This window comes from Thunnus albacares, chromosome 11, assembly GCF_914725855.1.
Source record: "Thunnus albacares chromosome 11, fThuAlb1.1, whole genome shotgun sequence".
Taxonomy (NCBI): Eukaryota; Metazoa; Chordata; class Actinopteri; order Scombriformes; family Scombridae; genus Thunnus; species Thunnus albacares.
The window spans coordinates 12,519,448-12,540,000 of NC_058116.1; the positions used below are offsets into that span (position 1 = coordinate 12,519,448).

Here is a 20,553-nt window from a genome sequence, read left to right on the forward strand (position 1 = left end):
TAGCTGTTTTTCAACAGTGGTCTGAGCACGTCAGAAAATGTGCTTACACCATAGCGACACATGCTGGCTCAACACTATTACGGAGCAAGGCTGTCCTTCAATGTCTCGGGAGATTCCAGATTAAACACGCAATCACATACACGAGGCCGATGGCAACAGCATGTGTGAAGGATGTAACAGAGCTATAAAGACTTTGCCTTTCTTGGCAACCTTCTGTTTGTGTATGCACACTGTGCGTGTTTCTGACCTTTTATATTTGTGTGTCACAAGTCTTTTCCATCGTCATGGGCTATGAGGAGAAAGCTATAAAGAGGTCGTGATCCCCTCCAGGGAGATAAGGGACGCCTTTGACCTTTCACTGCGCTCTGGAAACTTTCATATTTACAGTCTCCACCACTGACTCCTCTATCAGCACACAAACAGTTACGTAAGGCAACATAGTGGCAACAACATGGTTTGCCAGTATTTGATTCGCTGGCTGACCCAGTCACCCGTATCATTTACCTTCATACACACATACACACACATACACACTCTTGCTCCTAAAAAAGACACAATCTGTACCCTTGCTACCTGCAGCAAGTTTGTGTGGGTTGTGTTGACTTTTTTTCATCTTTCAATATGCACAATATACACACCACTTCTGAACTAAAATTCACTAAAAAGCAACTTCAACATTAATTACACTGGCCCATTGCTGCATCCCACACCCTTTAAGTGCTGTTACATAGAAACATGATAAAGCTACATGTCCTGGGCTAAAAGTTAGCATCCTCAGTTAATTCATGAAGAAGACACAACAACCAAGAGCAGGATTGTTCTTGTATTGGAGGGTAGAGCTGGTTAGCCCAAGTATTATAGAACAGTATTATGAGTAAAAATGTCATAAAAATGTTATTCGTTCTAACATAAACCTGTTCGGAGGCTTACTATATAAAAACTTACCTGGTCACACAACACAGAGGTTTTACGCTTTATTGGTTATATTTTCAAAAGTATGTTTCACCTTTACAAGATTTGAGGATGAGTACTAAACATAGACTATATATACAGAAGGACATAGCAAGGTGTGATGAGCCAGGACTGAAGCGAACTCTAGCTTACTGGAAATACTGAGAGGTGTGCTAACAGGGCAGGTATTATAGTCAAGCGACATTAAACTTAACGAAATATCACAAGAATAGTCTGACTCAGTACAAGCCCTGGAGCTGGAGAGCAGCAGCTGAGCGAACTGTCAATCACAGCTGTGGATCAACACCCACACGGCAGACATCAAAGCTGCTACAAATCTTATTAATGGAGCAGTAATTTCCAAAATGACCACCAGCACACTTATTAGAAGGCCGAATGGATGGAGACCATAATGAGTTGTTGAAAAAAATGATTGACTTTTTTTAGAGAGAAATTGACGCTTTTTGAATGTGGGTCAGAATCTAGTGGCCTTTGGTGGCATTACACTTTATGGTACTTCGCATGGTACTTCGCAAGATTTTTTGTCTCCTCCCTCTGGCCAATGTTTGTTCATTTCTGTCCATCAGTCTGTCTCCCCTTGTCTGTGTTTCTGTCGCTTGGCACAGTATCTGTAACCTAGGAGGGGTAAGTATTTTACTTTCTGCAGCACCCATTGTGGAGAAATAAAGACATCTGGCATGTCGTCATCATCTCCCACTTTTTCTCTGTTTTAAATGGAGGTGTGGAAGTGATGTATGACCCTTTAACCTTAATTAAAGGATCACATTATTTTATGAAGCAAGACTCGGTATTGTTGTTGCTGGTGCATGTAACGCCTGATGATTAGCTGTGAGCCTTTCGTGACTGAAAGTTTCCAAATGATCTGAATTGATGCTGACAGGCCCATGCTGTGTCTAGTCTGTATTTATTAAAGGTTGACAGTGTGTAGCTAAAGAAAAGGCATTGCTACTGATGAAGACAAGTGAAACCGCGGAAGGTGGCAGTAAAACCTCCTATTTCAGTACCGTCACACATGAAAGCTCTGATCGTCAACCACCCAATTTCTTGCATATCAAAGCTCCACCCACACACTATCACTGTCAAGACCTATCTCGTGAGGCCACAACCTGCAACACCACAATTTCTCAGATCCCAAAGGCCTCCAAATGCAAATGTATACCTAACGACTCTCCCCATATATATTCTTTCAATATATAATTTATTCTGTACACAAGGGCAGCCATGCATTGGGAATATGCCTCTTCTCTATACCATGCTGGTGGAGGTTTCAACCTTTCACACACAGTTATTACCATATCCACAGCTTTTGATTGTTCTCAGCTGGAATTTAATGCAATATATGTTATGTCTTAGCTTTAGTAAATTCATGCAGATTGAACTCACTTTAATATTTTTCACATGCATGCACTGTAAACTGAATGTGCAAATATACATTCCATCACCCACATACATATGGACACATACCATTATACACCTATGCATGCACAGTAACATATTGTTTGTACCTATGAGGTATTAATTAACTGGCCCTCACTCTTACCATCTTGTTGAAACCCCATAGAAGAGACAATGGAATGAGTGAAATGTTGGTATGTAAATGTATGTAAATGAAGTCCCACTGAATGGTGACAGACATTTGCAGTATTGCGGTAGCTATAGGAAGAAAACCTCAGCACTATGACCCACAGGCTCCCTGCCCCCTCGAGTCAAACCCTCAGACAGGGTTTCATTATTCAGTGCATTTGTCTCTTAATTCACTAGTAAAATCATTAGAATTTTTGAATTTGGCTTAATGTATGTACAATTAGGCCTTGTCTTAATCAATTATGATCCTCTAAATTAAACCAGGGTTTCATTATTGAGTAAATGATCAAGATCTTAATGCTTCTCTACAGCCTCTTTCCATTTGCTTGACTGCTGGATGTATAATGTGCTGAACAAGAATAAAAAAATATTTAAAACCGTAGGGTACCTATTGCCCAGTCATCTTGTACACATGTTTTATTTGGACTGGGAATACAATGGTGTCTTGAAGAGTGTCTTTTAAGGATAAAGCAATATGCTATATTTTTGTTATTGCTAACAAATCCCAAAAAACATCAAAACCACAAATGTATTAGTCTGTCTCTCAATACTTTCTGACTTTCTGCCCATTTGTTCCTATCAAAGAAGTAAAACAGGTCTTAAATATATAGTTAGATTTTTTTAAAAGGCTGAATAAAACAACTGGGCACTTTATTTTTTTTTTAGCAAACTCACCTTGCTCAAACAGGAGTAAATGGTACATTTGTTCGGGACTATTTTCAGCTGCAGATTAATATACATTTGATGTGCTGATGGTCATCCACAACACCAGAACAGTATATTTGCGATTGACCCAAAATAAACAACAATCACCCAGTTCAACAGTGTGGCTCATTTATATGTTCTTAGGGGTTTTCAAATCTACAGTTTGTTTGCTCTGGTTAAAAATCCATGAATGAGATGGTAAACCTGATGCTTTTTCCCTGTGTTTCAGATTCTTTTCACACTGACAAAAAAACAAAATGCATCGCTAAAAGCTACATAAGAACGTTCGCTCTGCTTATTGGTCAGATGTGTCTGGGGCAGGAGCAAGAATATAAACACAGGAAGAAGGTCCTGAAGAGGATCCGCTGGCCAAATGCCACGTTCTTTGTTGTGCTAGTCTAGGTTGGACCTCAATTCATTCTCCGGCTTGTTGCTAGTAACTGTTGATTTCTCTCATCTGCATCCCAGTAAGCAAAGCACACCTGGTTACAGGAGCCATTTAGCCCAACTTGCAGAGTACGCCTTATAGTTGGGTGGGATCACATTCCCACCACAAACAAACCGCTCCAGTTCAAAGGGTCTTGGCACAGTTGTTCTGGTCCGCACTTGAGTATGATTACTGTGTTCTGAAAATGTCCTTAAATGTTTGGACAAAATTAGAGCTGTATGGCACCACAATACCTGTAAGCAGGGATGCATTCATTGTTGGTTTTGGTCTTTTCATTGTGATTTGTTGACAATAAGAAAAATATTGAATATCACCAGATTTATCCTTTAATGACAGTGTAGCAGTGTCTGTAGGTGGATTCATTCAGACTTTGATGCCTTTAACTAAAGCTTAACATCACAAACTTCTGCTTTACTGGAAAGAATTGCATTTATCTAATCTAATCTTATTGGCTTGATGCAGTAATTCTGGCCTTCCTTGCAGATTTTATGGAATGAAAGGTGATAAGATTTCTAACCAGACCTTTTTTGCTACGGCTGATGGTGGCTCAGTGTGTGAAGATGCTTTGTACCCATATTGTTGATTCAGGATGCAGACAATCATAGCCTGTCCCACTGGATGGGTCCAGTGCCTGAGGAGAACGTTTCCTGTGTTTTCTGGCAGTCACTACACCTCCTCACATCCTCCCACCCCTGTGGTTACCAAAACTACGCCACCACTCCAACCCACACAGCCAGCCTCTGACTGATATATGTGCAAGCATGCAGAGTATTTTACCCTATGACAGTATATAATACACATGTGATTTCCTCTCCACCTGCCAACAGCTTAAACATGTTGAAAGAATGAATCTTACAGACACTATATGAAGATAAGATACAAGAAAAATTCTCAGTGGGGAGAGTCTGGGTTCAAGCAAAGTCTGTCTTATTCCCTGGAAAAGAGGAAGATGGACGCAAATCATTCTGAAATGTTAAATATTTAACAGCTGTAGGCCTCGCAATGCAGGGAGGGAGCAGAGGACGGCGGATGGGGGAGGGGGACTGAAAGTGAGAAAAATGAAGAAGGAGAGGGTAGAACGATATAAAACTCCATCTTTCTAATTTCAGTGTAGACTTCATTACATATTCATGTGATGGTACAGCCATTACGTGTGTGTGTGTGTCTGTGTGTGTGTGTGCGCGTGCAAAACCAGAGCAGCCAGTGATCATACATATTACCTATCACTTCCACTTTAATTGCACACAGCCAAGACAGGGTGGGCTCATATAAATATTCCTAATAATACATAAAAGCAAATGTTCTCGTTTTTCAAATGATTTGCTTGAACCCACTCTCTGGAGTGTTGGATGAATGTATTTATATATGTGAGTTTGTCTGGGACATTATGACTGATTCTTTCATTAGGAGAGCCTGTGTGCATGCATGGACGTGTATTTGTGTGTATGTGACTGTGTGCATGCTCGTGCGTGTCCCGCTTTCTCCATATAGATTTTCATTACAACCTCTATCAACGTCCAATTTATTAGATATCATGTCTCTACACGTAGCATGTTGCACCTCAAATAAATGGGATTATGGTGGTGTTGTGTGTGTGTATGTACGGGGCATTCAACAAATTATTTATGTTCTTTCAAGTTTATGTACCTTGACTAATAACAATTTAAAACCATTATAAAACATGAAGGATTCATTTAAAACAAAAAACCACCAGCGAGTAGCTTTCCACCTTCATTCAGAATGTTGCCGTCATCCACACAATGCTGACAAATGAGATACAGTAAATCATACAGTAACACGTTCCACAGAATGTGGACGTGTGTCCAAACTTTTGGCTGGTATTGTAGATGATAATGAAAGAGAAGAAATAATACATTTTGATCACATTTTGCTTTACACCTAAATTGCAATGATGGATAAGAAATTGTGTTTGTGACGGATCGTCAATCCAACTGCTGATCTAGTGTTTTTAAAAAATGAGCAAAACAGTGCTTATTATGACCACACATTAAATGTCATTTAGAAGGGACATTCTAAATGAAGTATGTGTCTTTAACCACTACAGGCCATGTGGATGCCACATGTGTTGTTTTTTTTCCTGTGAGATAAGATACAAGCTACTACATACTTTATACAGTGCAATTGCTCTATCTGATGAGGATGTAATTAAAGCCATATATCCGATAAGGTTACAAGCTACTAATGGCATAATTTGAACACAAATAAGATAATTAGATAAATACAACCATATTTAATTATTTTCACGATAAACTGAGAGTTTTTGTCAGAGGATGTGAACATGTTTGAGGCACAAAGCTCACATAATTGTGCTTCTTGTCAGAACGATTTTCTTTTCGTTGGGGAAAGCCCTCTTTGACCTAAGGGAATTCCATCTTCTCATTTGTGCCAAAGAGTCATCAACATCTAATTTAAACTCTTGATTGGCTAATTACACTACATGCATAATTTAACTTTGTGACTTCTCTGTCTTCATTAAAATGACCACACACACACACACACACATGCATGCACACGAACACACATGCACACACATACCTGCAAGGCTAACACCATCTCTTCACTTACTGGTACAGTAGGACCATTAAAGGAATTATGTATACTTATTGCTTATTTACAGACTATAGTTAAATTTCCCCTAATACTTGCTTCACCCTCAGCCATACTGCTCATAGAGTTTCACCATAAACTACTTCTTATGAGCCCTTACCACAGCTAATCTGGTAGCAGTGTGTGTTTGAGGCGTACCCCCAAGTTACTGATTCTTTTCTCTCCCTCAATCCATATGCGCTGTCTCTCTCTCTTTCACCTACATGTGCACCTTTCCATCTCCAGTAGAGACACTTGTTCTCCAAAACCAGACAGTAATTGGCCCATGTGCAGTGCCTTGTTTCACAAATGATTGTCGCTTACAAATTGCAGATATATTTGCAAGTCCTTTAGTCTTCTTGCACGCTCATGCATGGGTTGGAAGTGTAGTGTTTCTTTTGATTAGTTTAATGTGCTAATATTAACGCAAGTGAAAATTATCTCATGTTACAAGTTGCAGCTTGAATGTTGCAAATGAGGTGAAATGGGGCCGGGAACTGCAAAGGGTTTACACACATTGACCTATGCCAATAGACTGCGGGTTTGACCCACATCACTGTGTATCAGTTTGAGTGTAGTGTAAAGTTCAGTTTTGGGAAAACATTTGTTATAGCGCCGCTGTTTGCATTGGTGAAACAGGTCCTACAGGGGTAATTTCAACTTTGTTCCTATGTGGGACCTGCAAACAGTTTTGGATGGACTGTGTGGCCCGTCATTTAGATGGAACTGAATATCCTCTTAACAAAAGCTGTGGTTCTTTTGGCTCTCATGTCCACTAAGAGGTTTGGGGATTGTAGGTGCTTTACAATGTGCTCTTATGTAAAACATTTACTATCAAACAAAGACCATAGACATAGTTTTCTGGTTGGGACCAATATCAATAACACCATAAGACATGAGAAGGTGTTACAAATTTTACAGAGTTGAATCTTTCAAATCTGTAATATTTTGTTGTCATTACCATGATTAAACCCAGTTTGAAGGGGTCCTGAGGTGAGGACTACAATAATTCTGTGGTGGTGACTGCAGTGGCACAATTCTCTATTTCCTTTGTCTGCTTGTGCAATCTTCTTTATTCGTTTTCCTCATCAGTCAATTAACCTTTAATGAGAGGTAGTTGTGATATCAGGAGAAAACAGTGTGAAGCATCTTGTACTGAGGTAATAAACCCTGACTTTAACATCATGTGATCCTAACAGCTGAGATCATCCTTAACCAGTGTTTTGTTTATCTAATCATGTTGCCATTATGTCTTTTTTTCAGGCAAGCTGTTGTGGTCTTGTGGGGTCAGAAATGTGATATTTGTAACTTGTAGCTGTCACACAAACTATATTCTCAAGGATGTAATCTGTGTGGGACAATGTGATAGCCTTTTAATTGTTCCTCATTTAAGGAATGAGGAACAAGGTCTCTGTCTGCCTGATTTAGGGAAACTGGCATATGGCTGAAAAATAGTGGGAAGATGTGATGTTCTATTATGTCCCTACACTTGGATCCTAGTTTCCTCTGTGAATCCTTACATACATATATATAGGACTTGTATGCATGTATCTATTCAGATCTTTTCTATAACCAGTTACAGTGGATTATAGTTCAGTTCTGGTAATGCATATCAAATGTGTCTCAAGTAATATCAGTACTTGGATTTTGCTTCACTGCTCCCATTTGATTTTATCTGTGGGAAACTGGGACCACTGCTAAAAAGAAAAAAATACCTTTGCTCTGAGCCATTTAGCTTTAGTTGTTTGGCATTGACAGTGTCAACTATATCATGGGAGATTTGTCAGGATGCAGGTTTTAACACATCACAAAGTAAACAAAGCACTCCTTTGACTCATTTGCTTTTTCATTTATTTTATCTTGTCACACTAGTTTGTGAAAGTAACAGAGAAGGGAGCTCCTTTCAATCAAGATAAGCTTTTTTTCTTTTTATCAGTGGTGGAAAGATGACTGGAAACAAGGAGGGACGTTGCCTTTCACGGTTGGCTCTTACCCCTAGGCCACGACGACAACCCAACCAAGATAAGCTAACAGGCAACAAAGTGAAAATTACAACATTTCATAAAATTTCACACTGAGACTTCAAATTAATACAGAAAGTTTGAAAGGAAAACTCAAACTTGACTTTGTTATTTATTTAACCTTTTAGTTATCCTGGAAGTCTCTTGAGATACATTATCTCTTAAAATAAGAGATATCTGTGGGAAACTGGAACCACTGCTAAAGAGAAAAAATACCTTTGCTCTGAGCTATTTAGCTGGAGAAGAGGTTGGTTCTTTGTCTTGGTTATGGAAAAACAGCTCTGAGTTGTTTGGCATAGACAGTGTCAACTATATCATGGGAGATTTGTCAGGATGCAGGTTTTAACACATCACAAAGTAGACAAAGCACTCCTTGAGTCATTTGCTTTCTTTGCTTTTTCATTTATTTTCTCTTATCAGATTAGTTAGACAAGATAAAATAAATGAGTTTACAATACTGAGATAATGTATCACAATAATGTAATGTACAGCCTAGAGTAGTTCATACTGTACATAGAAAGGTAATATAAAACATTCACATATAGCACAATAATATATGAAAGCTATAATGTAAAATAAAGCAGTCAGATTTTTCATAAAACATATTTCAAATGCATTTGAATTCCTGTTATGAAAGACATGTTTCCAAATTAAGTTTGTAGACGCACCCCTGAACACATAGCTGATTTCTCGGAGGTTCAATCACAGCTGTATTCAAATCGGTCCTCTTGTAACCTATGATACATTTTATTGTTAACTGTGAAGGTCTTAGTCATATTTCCTAGAATAACTCAGATTTAAATATCATGTTTCAGACTGAACTTGTTTTAACTGAGTGATATCTGTGTATCTGGGTCCCATTAATTATTCATTATGCAGTTTTATGGGTTAATTTACTGTTGCAGCACGTTTTTATGTACTCGTACCCTTAAAATTGCAATCTAAGCCAGACATGTTACACAGTGTATTGTATAGGAGAAGATGTGGTTTATTCCAAAGCACAACACAGTGATGAGTGTGTGTGTTTTGTTTGAGAGGCAGAGAGCGAACAGAGAAAAGAGAGGATGTGTATGCTTTGGAGAGGAGATTAGATCAGCAGGTCAGTTCAGGATAAGTAACAGCAAAAATCAATGCTCGCTTAAACTATACAGACACACACACACACACACACAGACACACACAAACACAAGCAGGAATGGGTAGCTACCTACATATTCCTATGAGATCAGTTCCAATTTTAATACTGTTGATGCCACCCACTATCCCTCCATCTTCCTTCTGCTGCTGTATGTGTGAACTGTGTGATTAACTCTTAGGGAACAGCGTTAATAAATAGATATCTGTTTGTCACAATGCTACAAATATTATCCTCATGATCCCAACACTGCCTACCATTTCCTCGACAAGCAATAAGATGACGTTTATCATAAGTCTCAGTTCTGTCAAGAAACCCTGTTCTAGTCTCACATGTTCAAATGTAAACTGTTGCTTTAAAAAAAAAAAAAAAAGTAGAAAACAAAATCACTTAAGATTCATATTTAATACAGTCTTTCTGTCAGAGTCACAGTCAATAAGATTCCCTCTGCTCTGACTGAAGCAGAGAGGGGGGCTCATGTATCATTGTCATTTATCTGAAACCACATGGCTCCAGATAATGCATAATTATGACAAATGACTGATGATGGTATTATGGCGCCTGAATATCATATGCATTCATATCTGTTTAATCAAAACTACAGAGAGCTAAGATTTTAGATGGCAGGCTGCTGTTGTATCTCTCTGTATGGCCAAGCCAGTAATTCATTGGGGGAAGACGTGCTCATGAATAAATATGTTATCTGTGTATGTCTTCAGCCTACATAAACATATTATCATTGCTTTCTCTTCTGGTCAAATAAGCATGCAGCGACTGCATCTGCCTGATACATCTCTTGTCCCTTCTAATGAGCACAATAAATAAATAACTGTCTCAGTGACCTGTGAAATGAGAAAACCTAAGTCATTCAGAGAGTCTGTGCAACAAATTATTTAAAAAGAGGTGAAAACATTATGAGGAGATCAGGTAGAAGATCATAGTAGAGAGTGAAAACTGTGTCCTACACACCCAATGCCTACCCTGTGTCCAATTTGCAGATTAATCAAAAATAGATTATGTCCAATCTAATGATTTAGTTAACTGAAGTAATCAAAACTGTAATCACTTGTGCTCTGGCTCAATACAAGCATGCAGTCATGTCCAATAACACAAAAATCTCCATCAGCACATGTCGTCTTGCCTCCAGGTCAGCCCGACTGAGATCAATGAGCGCAAAAATTAACCAGAAGAGAAATTTCAATTTCGCGTTTGCTGTATCGATTAGAAAATCGAGTCAATTATGGGTGACAACATAAGATGGAATGGCGCAATCTATATTGTATGTGCTCAAGAGCAGAGAGAACCGCTTTCATTATCATTACCTGGTTACAATATTGGGTTCAATTTGTTGACACTGGCTTCACTTCCTTGTTGTTGGGGGTCACGCAGATAGTAAAATAATAACAATAATTGCAAATTTTTTTCTTTTCTTCTGACCTCATTAAACACAACAAGTAGAAAAGTATTAAATTAACTCTTCCATTTGCCACAAACTGCACTTGCTCATTTACTGAAGATAACAAAATGAAAGGGTTGTTATTACACCAAATGAGAAAATATCTAATGGTTTATATTCTGTATTATATGATCTATACATGAACGGATTCATTTTGTTTGGCAAAAAGTCAGTATGCTACCTTACGTAGTGATGTTACTGTTCAGAGTCATAGATCATCATCTATCATAGATATAGAGATGTATGAAAATATGAAAATCCATCGTATTTAACCATTTTTAACAGCTTGGGTCTCTGTCATCTCTGTCTCTGCCATTTTCTGTGATGTACTTCTGCAGGACTACTAACAGAACATTAGGGTTAACCGATTAAGTAACCATTAGAACAAAGGTTAATCTATCCAATTTAGCCTCTGACACAACAACCCTAACAAAACACCTGCTCAGAACAATAAATAAGTGGATGTTCAGCTTCAAACCATCAAAACAACACTGCAAGAACAATACAAGTCAGACACTCCAAGCTGTGGCTATAATCTGTTTTGTTTGTGACTAATGAGATAAGGCAGAGGTTGGGTAAAGAGTTATGTTTGGATGCCAACAATACATGTTATGCTGTTCATCCGATGTAGCCTTATGTGGCAGTGAGCAGAGTGCGACTGAGCCTAATCTTTACCCCCTCCCTGCCCGTCCTTAATCTTATCTCATCAGATTGGCTATTCTAATCTGCTTTATGAAAGCTTATGAAAGTAATCGTTGCATACAGTGACAGTGCAGTGGATGACTGAGACATTATGTGATTGTGACTTAGCAAATGGGGCAAGTGAGGTTGTCTGTATTTGAAGTCTAGCTTAAAGAGACTAAATGAGATTAGGCCTTCAAAGCTACAGGCTACTGGAGTGAATTTAGGCAATCTGTTATACTCTGTTTAGTTAACCTTGTTTGATTGTTTGCTTGTTTGGTAACATTAACATCACTTGGACTAGTGGACATGGAAATAAAGTCAGAGTAGGAGGGACCAATCTGTTTTAATAATAATTTATCAGAGGTTTAATATGGTAAATGTTACACAAAGCAACACATTCACAATTCTGCAGCAGTTGTTTGTTGTTGTTTTCTTAATAAGAGAGTGTGAAAGTTCAGATGTGAGCCCATGTCTGTCATGTAGGAAACCTAATATCAACAGACAGGGAACCCTCCTTATCCTACAGGGAGATATCTGAGCCCGGGAGGTTTATACTGCCAGCTCTGCTATATCTATTTATATCAATATGCCTTCATGGCACTTTAAGCAAAGCTGAAGTAAACACAGTATAGCTCAAATGAAGAAAACGACTGGACAAAACACAAAATGTACCCATCACTACCACTGAACTAAATCTATAACTTAAAGGTTATTTCAGGGACAGACCACACAAGGTTGTTGCTTGATCTGATTCCTTTTCCATACTAGCAGTAGTCAAATCATTGCTTCTGGTGGCATAATTGACCTGCACAGGTTAAGGTAATTGACCTTGCCTCTGAGGACAGGGTGGTTTGTTGCTGAGCCAGCACTGCGGGGTGTGAAGGAAAATGGGAATATAAAGTGGAGGAAGTGGTGTGTGTGTGTGTGTGTGTGTGTGTGTGAATAAGGTGGGGGTAGATTTCAGCATGTTATCATAATGGGGCGTGCTACTATTAAAAAGTGGCACTACACATGAATGTAGACAATCACCAGTTCATTACAGTTCAGGATCTACATGGATGAGTCTAAATATGAGTTCTGAATACATAACTGTTGAACTGTCAGGACATCCTGAAAGCATCATCCCTTTGTGGGGCAGGAAGAGGTAAACCTCATTCCTTCAGGAAGTAAAAGTCAGGCTGCCAGCAGCACAGTCACAGCACCACCACACCGTGGTACCCAGCTGCCTCCCGCATTTCATTATTACGCATATTGCCAGCCAGTGACGCATCGAGATCATCGAGAATTTTTTGCGTCATCATGAGCAATTTTTTTAATATAACCATATATGGATCATCCCTCTGTTTCGCTGACAGAGGGAGGTTTTTTTTCCGTTGGTTAAGCTTTGACCTACTGTAACCTTAACATTTGTTGTCATTCTGAATTATATCTCTATCTTTATCGCGGCCAAAGCCTGTTCTGTTTATGAATGGAAAGACAAATGTAGGCTACAGATAAAGCGGTGGGAAACCGACCATAGCTGAGCAGATCGGCTATCCTGAGAGCTCCGGGAAAACATGAATAAAGCGTTACGCAATAACCTACGCTGCACTAGAACTGCTCCTCCCCAGATCTTGTTGTTTATCGTAAACACTTCGATGCATATGAAAGTGGGGTTGAATATCCCGGTTAAAGCGCGCATGTACTCTGGATGGGCGACGCAGCAGGAATATTAAATTACTGTGACAGAGCTGCATGATGCTTGTTTACCGGTTAGAGAAGAGGACTGTAAGGACTCCCTCTACAGTCACCTTAAAATATAGTCGAAGGGGTTGTGAAAAACATGGGGAATAAGAATAGGCGATTAGAATAAAACAATAACAGTAATAATAAGACTTCTGGGGAAATACATTTTCACAATTAATTATTTATTCTTGGCTCCCGCATTCTGCATTATATGTCACTTTTTTATTCCCTACAATCCACCTCAACTCCTTAAATGACGCAAATGTGGCTTTTATAGGTTATGAACAAATCCAAGTATATATAGATTGATTAAAAAATCATCAGCCAAACGTTGGATCACAGGGCCGGAGCTGCTATAAATAAAGCTACAGTCCTGACCAACTGCGCTCAAATGAGTCGGAAGAGGGCAGAGTAATAGTAGGAGGGCTTTTTCCTTCTCTCTCTCTCCTTTGAACAGGGCCATCCATCTCACTCCAGCATTCATCCCGTTTCCACCAATAAGCCCAATGAGCTGAGTGCGCACCGCCCACTGTCGGTGTGTGTATTTTTTTTTTCTTCTCCTCTCCCTTCCTTTTTTTTTTTTTTAACCAGAGCTGGATGTGTAGATCGTCACATGTTGTTTCCCCTCCTCAGTCCGGACACCAGCAGACATGTGTTATTTATTGCTCAGCTGTGGGAGAAGACGAACGAACGCGCAACCGGCTCTGGAAATAGAGGATTAAAATAAAGCGCGTCGTTTCTTCTGCAACTCGAGGAAAGGAAGCATTGTGTCTGATAGTGAAGGACGCGAGAATGGCGAGTCCGCCAAACACGGGAGATCAGCCGTTATCACCAAGTAATACGAACGTGAACAACAATATCAAGAAATGTGGATATCTAAAGAAGCAGAAACACGGACACAAGCGCTTTTTCGTGCTGAAAGAGCCGAGCGAAGGTTTCCCTGCCCGGCTGGAGTACTACGAGAGCGAGAAGAAATGGAAAAACAAATCGGCCGCGAAGAGAGTTATTCCTCTGGACTGCTGCCTTAATATCAACAAGAGAGCGGACGCAAAACACAAATATCTTATTGCGCTTTATACCAAGGACGAGTATTTTGCCGTGGCGTCTGAAAACGAGCAAGAACAGGAGAGCTGGTATCGGGTGCTGACGGAATTAATGGCAGAGGGGAAAGTATACGACGGCTCAGCGTCCAACTCTGCGTCCTCGCTGGTTGGCTTCGACGAGGCGAGCTACGGTGTAATAACGCCGGTCACCGCCGTCTACAAGGAGGTTTGGCAAGTAAATTTGAAATCTAAAGGCCTTGGGCAGAGCAGAAATTTGACCGGGGTGTACAGGCTCTGTCTCTCCAGTCGGACTATCAGCTTTGTCAAGCTGAACACGGAGGTTGCCTCCGTCATCTTACAGCTGATGAATATCCGGAGGTGCGGCCACTCTGACAGCTTTTTCTTCATTGAGGTTGGTCGATCCGCAGCCACGGGACCCGGTGAGTTGTGGATGCAGGCTGATGACTCAGTGGTGGCGCAAAACATCCATGAAACTATCTTGGAGGCGATGAAAGCCATGAAGGAGCTGTCGGAATTTCGTCCGCGCAGCAAAAGTCAGTCATCTGGTACAAACCCCATCTCTGTGCCCACACGGCGGCACCTGAACAATCTACCCCCCAGCCAGACCGGGCTTCCCCGGCGGTCACGCACTGACAGCATGGCTGCGACCTCTCCTGTGAGCAAATTTTCCTCCTGTCGAATACGCACGGCCAGCGAGGGCGATGGTACTATGACACGCCCCATGTCAGTGACTGGAAGCCCCCTCAGCCCAGGGGTCCACAGGACCCTCCTGAGCAGATCTCATACCATTACAACGCGCCCTTATCGGACATTTGAATCTTCTTCCCTCCAGCACAGTAAGTCGATGTCTATGCCTCTGTCTCATTCCCCGCCCATGGCAACCCCTAGCCTAGTGAGCCTGTCCTCCTGCCCAGACAGCAGTGCTCCTCGCCCCTCCAGCTGCAGTGCCTCCTTCTCGGGCTCCCCCAGTGATGCTGGTTTTATATCATGTGAGGAATATGGCTCCAGCCCCGCAGACGCTCGGGACCTCAGGCTACCGCTTACCTTTGGTAGCAACACTCCTGAGTCTCTCAAAGCTGACACTCCCCCCTCCCGGGAAGGCAGTGAGCTTGATGGATACATGGTGATGGAGCGGCAGAATCAGAGTGGTTACCGTCGGTTATCAGAGCTGGATAAGGCTTATCGAAAGCGCACATACTCCCTCACTACCCCCCGCCAGCAGAGGGGTCCCCCACAAGTATCTTCCGCCTCCCTGGATGAGTATACTCTTATGAGGGCCACATACACCAGTGGAAGCCAGTCTTCTCGCAGGTGTCACACTGCCTCTCCTAAAGGGACCTATCCCGAGGATTACAGGGATGTCCAGATTGGCTCTAGCAGTCTCCAAGGTGACAGTGGCTATATGCCTATGATGCCAGGAGTGGCACCTCAGACAACAGGGTCCAAGGGTGACCCCTACATGCCCATGAGCCCCATGTGTGTTTCTGCTCCAAAGCAGATCATCAACCCCCGTACACACTCCTCTTCAGCAGGGCTGGCCCCACGCACAGACTCCCCTGGGAGTGTTTCTCTGGAGGACAGTGGCTACATGCGCATGTGGTGTGGAACCAAGATGTCAGTGGAGAGCACTGATGGAAAGCTCACTAATGGAGAGTACCTGAACATGTCTCCTGTTGACCCTCTGGTGTCACTCACGCCCCCAGACTACATCCTTAGTTCTCCAGGAGGAGATCCCCACCCCCAGCAACATCACAGACAGCCTTATTCTTACAGCTCTCTGCCACGCTCACTTAAAAGCCAGTTGCAGCGCAATGGATCCACAGACACAGACCAGTATGTGGTGATGAGTTTACAGAGACAACGGATAGAAGAGGAGTCCAACTATTGTCCTGTCTCTCCAGGAGACTCTGTGGCCAGCAGCTCTCCAGGAACACCAGGCACCCCTTCCTCTGCTCCATCTCCTCTCAGACTAGCTCGGGTAGACGGAGGTCTGGTACACCGAAGTAGGGTGTGTCGGCCCACCCGCCTGGCTCTGGAATCCCTCAGAACCCTACCATGTATGAGTGAACACCCACTTCCCTCAGAGCCACGCAGCCCGGGAGAGTATATCAACATAGACTTTAGTAGTACTAACCGCAACCCTCTGGCATCCACAGTGTCAGAGAGCTCTGAGTCCTCTGTGAGTTCATCGTGTGCAGAGAGGGGATCCCTGCCATTATCAGACTATGTTAATGTTGATGTCAGCTCCCCGAGTCACCTGGGTACACACCAAGCCGGGGAATCTCCCCCTGCAGTGTGCCTAAACTACACACCTGAAGTCTTGACTTGTCCTAGTCTGCTGAATGCCCAGGACATACAGGGAGATGAGGGGGAAAAAGAGGGAAAAAGTATAGAGGGACAGGCAGAGGTGAGGGGGATGGTAGAGGAATATCCCCTCCAACAGCAGGTGAGCCTGGTGTGTCAGCCTGCTCCAGTCAAGGATGACTACACTGAGATGACTTTCAGTCCTCCCGCCCCTCTACCTGCTCTCTGCACCACCGATACTGCACCCCTCCCCACCAGCCCCACTGCCTGCGTCCAGAGACTCAGCCTTGAGAACAGCATCGTGGATGGGGTTCCCCATGTGCCGGTGGACTCTTTTCTCCTGGGGGCTCCTTCATTGTCTGTCACCCTCGTGGACCCACACAGAGGGGCCAAAGTGATCCGGGCTGACCCTCAGGGACGCCGGCGCCACAGTTCTGAGACCTTCTCCTCCACCACCACTGTCACACCCGTGTGCCCATCCTTTGCTCATGACACCAAACGACACAGCTCTGCCTCTGTGGAGAACGTATCCCGCACTGTACGCAGCTCTGATGGACCCGATGAGGACTACAGCAGCAGCAGCCCCATGTGCAGGGAGACGTCAGCTGGTTATCAGAATGGACTCAACTACATTGCCTTAAACTTGATGGAGGGAAACCTAGGAGGATGCAGGTTAGGGGGCTGTGATGGACTCCTGAGATTCAAGACAGCCTGTGGATGCAAGGGTGGCATGAATGGTTTCAACACCAGCCCCTATGCCAGCCTGGGATTCAAGGAGACTGCTGCTGCTGTGAAAGGTGAGAGTTTGCATACATGTCACAAGCACTCATTCATTCAGTAGGTTTTCATTCATGAAGGGAGTGGTGTCAGAGCTCGAATAGAGTCTATCTTAGGGTTACTGTGTACTCTGCAGAGATAGGCCGCTTGTATCTAAGCAGCACTTCTGAGCTCATTTTCATTCCGAATATGAGAATAATGATCTTTCAGAGAACATGTTGAAACCAAACTGCTTCATTTGTGTGTCTGCAGCAGAGCCTGTGTGTTTAACACTGTGACTGTGGATTCAACCCACTGACTGCAAGTTAAAAGCTGATACACAAAGTTTATTTTTCTGGACAGCTGTGTTATGAACTTGTCGTTCATAACCTTGTTTAACTCACTGCTTATCATATCAGAGATCAAGCCACAATCTGACTGACCATACATGTAGCAAATACAGGCTACAATGTTATGTAGTGAAATGAGGGGAAACAGAGCTTTATGCTAACAGTGGTCACATACTGACAAATGTGTGTTATTTTGCAGTTTTTTATCTGTAAAGGCAGGCTACAGAAGCAGAGAGATGTAAAGTTATTAACATTGCTGTAAGGTGTAGTAGACTGTGGTGTTTAGATAGGATTAGTCACCTACTCGTCACACCCATGACACATCGACAAATCTCAAGGCGGTGCGATGCTGAGGAGAGCTGTTTGCTCGGTCTTTGATCTGCTTCAAACTGAAGCGTGTGTAGAGACATTTGAGCAGCCGTACCGGAAAACAAGTATGTTTCTTTCCAAATAAAAGCTTGGAATTAGAAAGCTGAGGGGAAAGCACAAGTGTGAAGTAAAACAATGAATCCATATTCTCCAGGGGATGCTGCTTTATTTGAACCCCTTGGCTGTAGATGTCCTTAAAAGGAAGCAACACATGCATTTCAGTTCAGGATTCATCTGGTTTTTATAGATTTTGTTTGCTGATTTTGCAACCATCATATTTTGAAACAGTTTTATTTTGAAAACTGTTGTTCTATCCTATCCCGGCTGGCTTGAAGCTACTGTTGTGCGTTTGTGAGAATGGTCTGCTCTCGTCTCCCCTTAGTGACGCAGTTTTATACCACGTCAGTATTTCAAAAAACATCTAATCTGATCCAGTGACGCATGCATCACTGCACATGATGAATGGCTCAGAACAGGCAAAAATATGTGTTTAATTGTTCATTTCATAACACAATGTTCTGCAGATTTTATGACGCTGATATGTTTGTGAATAAGCTGTGAAATCATTGTGACTAGTTGTCTTTCTGAGGAAAAAACAGTTGCCATCAAAATATTACCTTTCACCTCATTCGTGTGCTGTTGCATCAGTGTTTTTTTTTCATGCATCTTCTAAATGGCAGGGATTATTTACGGGGTTAGATAGATACCTAACAGGGGCATGTCAGAAGTTGCTGTTGTTTGAAAAGAAAACACACTGTCGGGATCATTGTGAGTCAGGAGTCAGTGTTCCTAATGGTGAAATACTAGAGTTTAATTGCTGTTTGTGGTTTCACAACCAAGTTGTCTCTCTTTGTCTCTGTCTCTGCTGGCTCTCATGCTGTGAGCACAGCCAGTGTGGGGCTTGGTGCAAGTCATCGGGTTCCCCAGAAAAACAAGTGAGTCAGTTGTTTATCAATTGTCAGGTACTGGGTTTCAGGGCTGGAATGCGGGCAGTGTGCAAAGGTTGCTGAGAGAGGTGAATGCTCACTTGTTTTCCTAACCTGCCGGGATGGACTCAGAGGGGGGATGGGAGTATTTTTTTTTTTTTTCTTTTTTTTTTTCACTGTGAGCAACTTCACAAACATGCTAATGAAATGGTTTTACACAGGAGGTACTCACTTGTGTTTTTTATGAACACATATGACTTTGACGAAGCACTCGCACATACACGTACACCCCCGTACACCTATTGTAAACCTCCCACTTATTGTCCCATCACTTCATTGTTTTCTGGTAGTTTTGTGTTTCAGGACCTAAATTTTGAATTTTGAAGCTCAGTGGAGATGTTTGTTCAAGGGTACAAGAGCAGGGGAGGAGGTGGCGGAACAATGGTGAAGGATGGAGGACTTTTGTTTTTCATCTACAACAAAATAGACAATTGAGCTGTTGACTGAAGGGAGGGAGTGAGTGAGTGAGGGGGAGGAAAGGAAGAAAAGAAACACAGAAAAAGACAGATCAGTGTTGTTCTTGTAAGAGGTGGCTTTAGCTACTGGATCTTGGTTATATAAGGTCTTCCTGATGAACAAAAAATCTGAGGGATTGAAATATGTCTGTACATGATAGTTAACTGCACTTCTTTGTGTGCGTGAGGCAAAGCAAGGGCACATGTTTTTATTACAAGACTACAGGCTTTACCACATTCTCTTGTTATCACTGAGTGAACCATGGTTTGCATTCCCTTCAGTACATCAATTTGAAACTGGTCCATTAGGAATTCAAATCACCTGTCCTCATTTGGCGTCTTAAGTTGTCGCCGTGCGAGGGAGACGCTGCTTCAAAACTCCACACACATGCCTCTGTCTCTGTGTAAATGGAGTTTCTTGCGTGGCTCAGAGAGGAATGCTTTTTGAGGAAGTCTTTTAGTTGATAGGTTACACTGTTGTTGTTTGGGTTTTGGCCTCACATGAGGTGCAGGGAGAGGGGAAGAGGAGGGGGCTGTTTAGCTTTCAGTGCACGCCTTCTGGCCCCGCCGACAATGTCAGTTTCTTGACCTTTGAACTAGCGCTGTGTGTTAGAGAGAGAGGGGGGAGAGATATTGCAATCAGGGCATTTCCAGAAAACCTTAACACACCTCAGTAGCTGTGTTGGAAAAGAAACAGGGAGGTGTGTGTACTTATTTTCCAACTTTTTTTTTTTTTTTTTTTTCATTTTACATCAACTTTCCGAGGAAATCTCTACAACCACTGTTACTATCATCCTCCTGTCATCGTGTTTTCCCTCCTTTCCTCTCATTTATCTAGTGTTTCTCCCTCTGGATAAACAACAGTCTTGCATGGGTGCAGACAGGGGAGAAGACTGACTCACATTCTCCATGCCTTTCATTTGTGTGCCCAG

General features: G+C 42.1%; 1 protein-coding gene across 1 annotated transcript in view; it reads left to right on the top strand.

The window, feature by feature from the left end:
- Nucleotides 1–13,733: 13,733 nt before the first annotated feature.
- irs2b (insulin receptor substrate 2b) overlaps nucleotides 13,734–20,553 on the top strand; it is a 12,985-nt gene continuing 6,165 nt past the window's right edge. The window contains exon 1 of the mRNA XM_044365925.1: nucleotides 13,734–17,502. Within this exon, the coding sequence (XP_044221860.1) occupies nucleotides 14,130–17,502 (3,373 nt within the window). The 5' untranslated portion in view covers nucleotides 13,734–14,129. The remainder of the gene's footprint in view (nucleotides 17,503–20,553) is intronic.